The 9,760-nt window shown below is 35.8% G+C and overlaps 1 protein-coding gene across 1 annotated transcript in view; it reads right to left on the reverse strand.

Moving 5' to 3' along the window:
* Positions 1-9,621, reverse strand: part of LOC117118999 (receptor of activated protein C kinase 1) — a gene marked incomplete in the record, with an annotated part of 10,628 nt that extends 1,007 nt beyond the window's left edge. The window contains 6 exon segments of the mRNA XM_033263775.1: positions 1-60; positions 1,247-1,357; positions 2,451-2,546; positions 6,550-6,697; positions 7,350-7,518; positions 9,408-9,621. Of these exon segments, the coding sequence (XP_033119666.1) occupies positions 1-60; positions 1,247-1,357; positions 2,451-2,546; positions 6,550-6,697; positions 7,350-7,518; positions 9,408-9,516 (693 nt within the window).
* Positions 9,622-9,760: the final 139 nt, after the last annotated feature.

The raw sequence follows: 9,760 nt of genomic DNA on the forward strand, positions 1-9,760 counted from the left end.
GCCCTCTAGAGTGTACAGGTGCTTGCCCTCATTCAAATCCCATAGCATAGCTTGTTCATCCTGTAAAAAAATTATGTTTTTGAATCAATGCCATTGAATTGAAAGTATTTGGTACTACAAAACACATGAACATTAACACAGATAAAAATTGGACATGCTATGAAATGAAAAATTAGCTATTAGCAGACCAGGAACTCAAAATAAACCAGAGTGAATGCAGAACCAAGATGGGCCCATACATACCGTATAGTAATGGGATAACAGAAAGTTAAATAAAAGAACAAATTTACAAGATATTTCCATTTTAACATAAACCTTAGGCCAAATAAAATTAACTGCTAGTTTCACTTCCCCCTTCCTTTGGAACATCATGAAAAAATTTACTATTTGGTATTAAAAAAAAAAAAACAACAATAATTTTTCCATGGAAAATGAAAAACACAAAGCAAGTTATCTGTTAGTTTAACGCGGTGGATGCAAAACAGCGGCTGCATGACCACAACTAAATGAAGGTACTATATTCACGACAGCCGGCTAGCTGGTGACCTAAAGGCAGACGACTGTCAGGCACATAACAACTCCCTAGCTTGGGTTTTTCTAACAGGGAGCCTATTTAGTCCTATGCGATTATTAATCAATGATTTCGTGTTCTCGTCTATTAAGTAATTTAAGAATGCACCAAGTGGGTTGCTTTGTTACATATGTACGTACTGTAGAGCAGAGTCATAGGCATAAGTTGCAGTTTAATCTCCCTAGGCTAGGCCCACATCGTAAGTCCTCGATCATCGCAGTGAAAAATTTGGGTGACAGACGATCGCACCCATTTCCAGACGACTGGATCCAAGCCAATTTTCAATAATCATCGCTGGGACTTTTATGTCATGATACATAATTATGCTGAAACTGCATAAAATACAGGTTTTCTACACACTATGGTTCCACTTTCTCCCAAAAGTTGTTTTTTTTCCTTGCTCCATGACCCGTATTTACTACAGTATTTGTTTACCACAAACCCCTTTTCATTATTGGATTCCTCCGGGAAAGCTTATGACTTTGACTCTGTTTATGTCATTATTATTGTGCTGTATTTTGTATAATTACCAAATGAAATGAAGTTATCTATCACCACTGGTTTGTTTAAACTCTTGTGCTGCAAATTTTCAATTGCAAGTTGCTTTAAAAGCAAAATTCATCTATCAGAAATACCACAATTTCTGAAGATATCATTTAAAAATTAACTACTCACTTTGCCACCAGATGCACAGAGGGAACCATCAGGGGAGACAGTAACACAGTTCAAATAGCCAGTGTGTCCCATGTGGTTGGTCTTCAATTTACAATTGGTAAGATTCCACACCTACAATGTACATAAAAATACAAATGAGTGAAATTATTTACATATCTCTCATGTTTAAATTCACACCCCGTTCTGCTCTCGATGTTTCTTCCTTTAAAATTCAGACCCTAAGGTGCAATATCTTCGATCAGTATCTTGAAGAAGGTGCAAGTGCCCACTAGAAATTTCATAAAGACAGCTTGGTGTTGTGAACACAAGTTTATAAATGCTATCAATTTGATATTGCATATAAATTTGATATGAATAATCATCAAACTTGAGCTAAACCTTCAGGTAAACCTGCTTTTTCCTATGAAATACTGTAATACAGTTGAAAACAACGTACGTATTTGAATAAACGCCACAGGGCATCTATTGTTGAGAAGGGTTTTGAGGCGGGGATAATTTGAGGGATGCGTTTATTTTTTTGTATGTAAAATGGACACATACTGTATACTCAAATAAACACCCCTGAATTGCACTGTAAATGTTGAACTACAACACACAATTACCAGGCTAGAAAAAATGTATTTCTACTAGAGTAGAACATATAATAGAATGTGTTCAGATTGATAGTGCTTCCATTAGTTTGTTTACAGTGGATAGTGAAACATTTATTTCATTGAAAATTTATTTTAAAAAAGGGATTTATTCCAAATGAGGCTCTAGTGGGGGATTTATTCAAGTGGCGTTTATTCAAAATGGGGGGGGGGGGGATTTATTTGAATAAATACATATGGTATATACATTTTCATTTTTGCAATTAAATGTCTAAAATGATTAAGCTTTTCAAGAATTCACAATACTAACAATGAACTAGTTATAAATTAAGACCTTTTTGACTAATTGAATTTCTTACACAACCAATAACAAATTTGAGAAAGTATACAAGAAAAAAATTCTCTACTATAAGCAAGTAATGGGCCTAGAATCTTTGGATACATATGCCTGGTAATTGTGTGGGCTAACCCCTTGAATCCTGCAGTGCTAGCAACACCACTGACAGCATTTCTTGCTCTTTACGCTATACATGTTTTAACAACAGTTGTCAGCCTGCAATTTACAATTTAACACAAATGAAAGGCAATTTTGCACTAAATTATGTTGAGCATACCTTGACATGTTTGTCCCAACCACATGAAACGATGATGGGGTTGTTGTTGCTTGGTGAAAATCGCACACAAGACACCCATTCCGAATGGTTGTCCTCCTGAGAAATATAATAGGTAAAATACAAATAATAAGCTTTATTTCCTGAAAAGGCTTTCCAATAAACAATATAATGTACAAGATCAAAGATTTTTTTTTTAACTTAACAGGAATAATGACCAAATAAGTGATAAACTTAGACACCCATCAAATAAAATAAGCCTCACCTTTTACTAATTCATTACTTCTGACTATAAAAATGTTTGAAGTGATTATCAACAGATAGGTAATATTCTGAAATACAGTACTTTTTAGTTATTTTTATAAGTGACTTAATATTTTTATTTACTAAATATATTTGTGTACAATCACGATACTAGCATGTGATGATTGAAAATAAATAATTGTATGACGATAAAGAGGAAGTGAGGGGTAGAGTAAAGGAAAAATTAAGAAATACAGAATTTTAGAATAACATCACAACTGACGCTGCCATGAAATTTCAAAATAACAAATATTTATTTGTCCCTCACAATAAAATAAATTTAAAGCAAAAAAAAAACATGGGCCAACTGTTAAATGATGTGTACCAAGTGCCAGGTTACCAGTACGCTTTAAGGACATAATGAGAACTTCAAAGTAATTATGTTAACATGCTTGCTATAGCACCTTATATACATACCTCAGAGTGCTGTTTTAGAGTACATAATAACAAGAAAACAATAGGCCTACACCCCAAATCTAATAAATACATCCTAAGACATAAATAAAATAAAAAACAACCAACGGCAATTTTTTTTATATTTTTTTAATCCTTCCTACAACTACAAGATGATAACTAACATCTCGACGAGATTTGACTGACAGATAAATCGACTAATCATCGAGCCTCATTTAGTCACATGATCAAAAACTTTTTCTCAGACATTTTAATTTCCTTAGACAACTGGTTTAATAAACGCGAAACATACGTGAGCCTAGGCCTAGATGTCTATGCTTGGTCATAGATACCCAGATTTACATGAGCAGTGCGCATCAGTGACTTGGCCTTTGTTGACAACAAGTTTGACTGTATGCGGCTTTACCCTCTTGGTCACCAGTTACATCAGGGGTACATCAGGGGTACTGCAGGGCGGCTTCTTACAGCCAACTCTCTTTCTAGTTTATATTAATGATTTAGTGAAAGGCATCAGCTCAAATCTACGGCTGTTTGCCGATGACAGCATCTTATACACAGAAATCAAAAGTTCTAGAGATCAGATTCAAATTCAAAGTGATCTACAAAAAGTTTTCAACTGGGCTGAAAAATGGCAAATGTGCTTCAATATTTCCAGGTGTGAGTTCCTCCAAATTACATTTTGGGAGCGAAATACAGAGGCTATTACAACAATTTCCCCACCATGTTCCATGAAATAGATTAACACTATGAATATATGATTCATTTGCATACTGCCTACCCTGAATTCTCTTTGTTAAAGAAGGTTGATAGCAAAGAAAATCTTCACCAACTCGAAAGTCTAGCCGCCATTGTCTAAGGTTTTCGTGACTTTGTGGGCGGGGCTTCGTATCCTTGTCGACATGTCAATTACAATTACAAGATTATAATAATTACAGGGTCATTCCGTGCCAACTCAACAAATGGGATGGCTGGGTACTGTCTCAGATTTTCTTAAAACTCGGATATAATGTGCACCAACATGTCTGACGAACAAACCCAAAATTTGACTTGCCAATTCCAAGTCGTTTAGAAGTTACGGCCATTTGAAATTTTAGGGTCATACCCCTTTTTAGCTATCAATTATGACATATTTGTAAAGTTGCATTTTCAATTAGCCATATCTCCAAATAGAATAAAGATAATTAACTGAAAATTGATAACTTGACTAACTTTTGGCTGTAGAACAGGAATATGACATGACTTTTGGTATACCGGACCCCGTTACGAAAATATTGGTTCATAAACACCCTAACTTATTTGGTTGCATAATTTTTCTTCCATTTTTAGCCCCCATTAAAATACCCAAATCAGTTATTAAATCGGTCTTATGCACCAAATTATTAATTTATAGTTGGAAATGTTTCACCACAAAAAATTCCGGATTTTTAACTTATCATTTTAGGGGGTAATCGTAGGTCAAAAGGTCATTCGGGACAAAAAATGCACAAAAATGCCGCGTTTTCATGGTGCCCTTTGACCCTGTGGGCAAGTACGCTAGTTGTTAAAACTTGCACCATTAATTAATTTATATATGATGATCAGATGTTCCAAATATCAGCTTGGTGTCTTTATGCCTTCATGTTTAAAAAGCAATTTGAAAGGGGGTATATTTTTCAATTTGTGTCAGTATCAGTGCATAAATGTGATAAAATTAATTTTTGAATAACGATAATATTAAAAATAATCTGCCTAGACCCTTGAAACTTATAATTCTAAAACAACTTTATGTGCTTATTTCAGGCATGCAGTTCGTTAAGGGATATAGTGTTTCATTAGTAAGATATGTCCCCCCAAAAAAGGACCAAGTACAAGAATTGCGCAATAAAATTGTATTTACTGTTGATTTCAAATGAGCATAATATTATCCGTGTACTGTCTAGAGCCGTGAAACCTTTTATTCTAGGACAACTTTTTGTGTTGATTTCAGTTATGCAGTCTGTTAAAGGGATAAATTGTTTAATTAGTAAGATATTATGTCCCAAAAATGGCCCAAGTGCAAGAATTGTGCAATAAAATTGTGTTACGATTGATTTCAAATGAGCATAATATTATCTGTGAACGGTCTAGAGCCATGAAACCTTTCATTCTAAGACAACTTTTTGTGCTGATTGCAGTTATGCAGTTTGTTAAAGGGATAAATTGTTTAATTAATAAGATATTTTGCCCCAAAAATGGTCCAAGCGTACTAATTAAACAATTTATTCCTTTAACAGACTGCATAACTGAAATCAACACAAAAAGTTGTCCTAGAATGAAAGGTTTCACGGCTCTAGACAGTACATGGATAATATTATGCTCATTTGAAATCAACAGTAAATACAATTTTATTGCGCAATTCTTGCACTTGGGCCATTTTTGGGGGGACATATCTTACTAATAAACCCTTAACAAACTGCATGCCTGATACAAGCACATAAAGTTGTATTAGAATTATAAGTTTCAAGGGTCTAGGCAGATTATTTTTAATATTATCGTTATTCAAAAATTAATTTTATCACATTTACGCACTGATACTGTCACAAATTGAAAAATATACCCCTTTTCAAATCGCTTTTTAAACATGAAGGGATAAAGTCACCAAGCTGATATTTGGAACATCTGATCATCATATATAAATTAATTAATGGTGCAAGTTTTAACAATAAGCGTACTTGCCCACAGGGTCAAAGTTCACCATGAAAATGAGGCATTTTTGTGCATTTTTTGTCCCCAATGACCTTTTGACCTAAGGTTTCCCTCCTAAAATGATAAGTTAAAAATCCGGAATTTTTAGTGGTGAAACATTTCCAACTATATATTAATAATTTGGTGCATAAGACCCATTTAATAACTGATTTGGGTATTTTAATGGAGTCTAAAAATGGAAGAAAAATTACACAACCAAATAAATTAGGGTGTTTACGAACCAATATTTTCGTAACGGGGTCCGGTATACCAAAAGTCATGTCATATTCCTGTTCTACAGCCGAAAGTTAGTCTAGATATCAATTTTCAGTTAATTATCTTTATTCTATTTGAAGATATGGCTAATTGAAAATGCAACTTTTCAAATATGTCATAATTGATAGCTAAAAAGGGGTATGACCCTAAAATTTCAAATGGCCGTAACTTCTAAACAACTTGGAATTGGCAAGTCAAATTTTGGGTTTGTTCGTTAGACATGTTGTTGCACATTATATCCGAGTTTCAAGAAAATCTGAGACGGTACCCAGCCATGATTTTCTGAAAATTTGTTGAGTTGGCACGGAATGACCCTACAACTAAAATATGCAGAAGGCAATTAAAAGGTTAGTTAGTCGGAGTAGTGGTTCACTGTGGGGTTAATATAGCATTCAGCATTACCCACCTGGATAGTATACTTGCAGACACCAAGAGTGTTCCATAGCTTGATAGTCTTGTCTCTTGATCCAGACACAATTTGACGATTGTCAGCAGAGAATGCAACACTCAACACATCTTTTGTGTGACCAACAAATTCACGAGTTGTATCGCCACTTTAAGGAATAAACCATTTCAACAGTTTAGAAAACAAAGATGTTACTTTACATGTTTTCCTCCATCATTTTATCTAATCAAACATTTTTTATTTTTTTTGTTTTATTACGAATCTTGTGCATGCTTGTGACATACGCCACTTAACACTCTGCCCGCAAAACACGGAGATCTATATGCTTGGTAACGCAATGCTTGACCGCCAAAAACAGATCTCCGTGTTTCAGGTTTTTATTTTACTGATTATGGATCACAGATTGTGATTACAATGAAGTGTTTGGTACCATTGTAAAGCTAAAATGTTTGTAGTTCATATAGTATTCACTACATGTCAATCTGGTCACATACGCACTCTCAATATGATTCGGAAAAGCGTCAAAATTTGCTAAAAAGTCTGGCAGTAGCATATACTATTTTTTCAAACCCCTGGCGGTCAGTGTGTTAAGGGAATACAGTACCATTTCGGAGCTCAGGAAACAAAGATGTTACTTTACATGTTTTACTTGTCTTTTCCTCATATTTTTGGGAATTTTTTCTCTTGCCTTAATTACGGATCTCGTGCACGCTTGTGATGTAAATTCTTTAACTAGAATTGTCATATAAATTCAATATCGAAACATAATACCATTCTGTGTATTTATCAGAGGTACGTACTTGTTTAAATCCCATAGCCTAAGAGTGCCATCCCAGGAACCAGACAAAGCAAACTGACCATCTGATGAGATTACTACATCTGATACAAAATGACTGTGTCCTGTCAGTGACCTCTGTGGCGTACCATAGTTTTCGTCTCTTGTCAGCTTCCACACGATCACAGATTTGTCTAAAAGATATATATATAATAAACATGTTTGCAAATATGTTAGATATAAGTTGATGAGGGAATTCCTTACGACAGCCAACTACCAAAATTCCTTACTTCATTTGATCTTTAATAAAGGGCATTTATACATTGATGAAGCATACAGTACAATGGAATTACTATATTGTAGTAAGAGTAACGCACATTTACTAAAGCATTGTCATGTAAGTTATTTTGGACTTATGTATAATAAATTCTTCCAATGGAAGATAAATTTCCTTATTTGTATTTTATGAGAAGGACAATGAAATTATCTACCTATTTTAACAAATACTCATCTACAAGTTTCTGACCCATTTACTTTGTTTGGCGATCACTTCCTATCTAGTCTACACTAGGCCTAGGCATTCAGTCAGCAACTATTGTGTTTTGGTAATTAAGAAATCGCCTACCAGTACTTTCGGCCTACCATCATGGTTTCATTTTTTATAGATCACGGTATAAATTACTTAATAAAAATTGAACCCAACCACACAACGCTGAGGATGGAGAGGCATGTGAATGTGTTGCGTGAAAACTTGTGAACTGTGAATTTGACCTAGTTTTGCATCAGAAATACGCCAGTACATGAGCCAAGGCAAGGAAATCTGTTTCTACTACATGTAATCATTTTCTTATTTAGGCCTAACTTCTGTTTTGATATTGAATAATTAATTCTATCAATCAGTTAAATCAATCAATCAATTATTTTCTTTTTCTATGATCAATCTGTCAATACTCCTTTTTTCCGCACTTTTTCAAACTTCCATGGAAATCTGCTTAGTGATACGCATGCGTAGTGCTTCCATCAAGCAAGCACATCTCCTTGGCCTAGCTCCTGCCTAGCCCTCATGTGCTTCTCCGATTCAGACCTAGGCTAGAACTTCAAGTAGGTCTTATCATCCAATCATTTATTAGCGGGGCATTTTACCGGGACTTCCACATGTAACCGTTTTGGAAATTACATCCCCGGCTAAGTCCTCGCTAGGCCCGGGTCCGAGGAGGGAGGGGGGAGGGAGTCTACAATTGACAAGTGCATTAACTATTTGTTTTAAAAAAAAAATCGCATGTCTACTACATGACATGTCTAAAATGTGTATGGTATTCTTATATTTTTTATGAGGCCACTACACTGGTGAATGATGAAGTGATCACTCCAAACACTGATCCTATGCGTATGTATAGAGATTTGTACCCCTCTCCCCCAAAAGATATTCTGAGCCACCTAGACTGTTCGGTAGGGCAGGTCTAATAAATGACTTAGACTGCCTCCCCCAGCTGTATAACATTTGAATTACAATGCATTGTATCAGAATCAGAAGGGGGCATAAATAGTAGTAGACTGTAGCTTACTTAACCCCAGGAATTTCTTCCTGGATTTTAAACCCTTCCATAACTTTGCTAGGCTCAGGAAAAGGACAGTCCCACCTATGTTCTGGCTGGGCCAGCATAGCCTTAGACAATGAATAAAAGCCTGCCTATAGTAGTATTACTGCCTATAGTCGTACTAGTTAGACATGCTTATTAAAAACAGCACGGCCAATTGTGTGAATGTGATGAGGCGTATGAGCCGACATAGCCCTAGGCTAGCTAGGCCTAGTCCGGGCCGGCTGGTTAGCCTTCAGACTAGCCTAGGCTGGGGTAGGGCCTAGGCCTAGACAGGACTCAAGGACTAGGCCTATATGCCGGCTTAAAGTTTTAGTTTGAAGCATTTTACCTGCATAATTTACACTTAAGCAACATAAGTTTAAAAGAGCTGTAAGCCTGTGTGTTGCCGACCGGAAGCCTAGTTGGTCAGTCAGTAATCCTCCTACCAGAAAAAGAGGGGATTTTCCCGTAATACACGAAAGAAACAATCCATATTGCCTTACCCCGAGAGCTGGATAAAATCATGTCTGGAAATCGTGGAGCAGTTGCAATTTGGGTGACCCAGCCATTATGGCCTTTAAGGGTACCTTTGAGAGTCATTTGCTCAGCCATTTTTAACCGTTGGTTTGTTGTTTTTTAGATTAAAGCAGATTTTTGTGGCACTTCGCCACGATTCTGGAACAACTCAAAATGGATGGGTCGAAAAGACCGATTTTGTTTGTTGGTTCAAACAAAGAGTATAAATAGAACAAGAGAGCAAAGTCCCGTTCGTAAAAACGTCATGCCTGTGTAGGACGCCAACTAACGGTTGTATATTCTTTTTATTACCCAGTGCAGCGCTGCGCAGCGCGGTAGA

Source organism: Anneissia japonica, unplaced genomic scaffold, assembly GCF_011630105.1.
Source record: "Anneissia japonica isolate Jap-2015-1 unplaced genomic scaffold, ASM1163010v1 scaffold1826_len1998817_cov189, whole genome shotgun sequence".
NCBI classification, from domain to species: Eukaryota; Metazoa; Echinodermata; class Crinoidea; order Comatulida; family Comatulidae; genus Anneissia; species Anneissia japonica.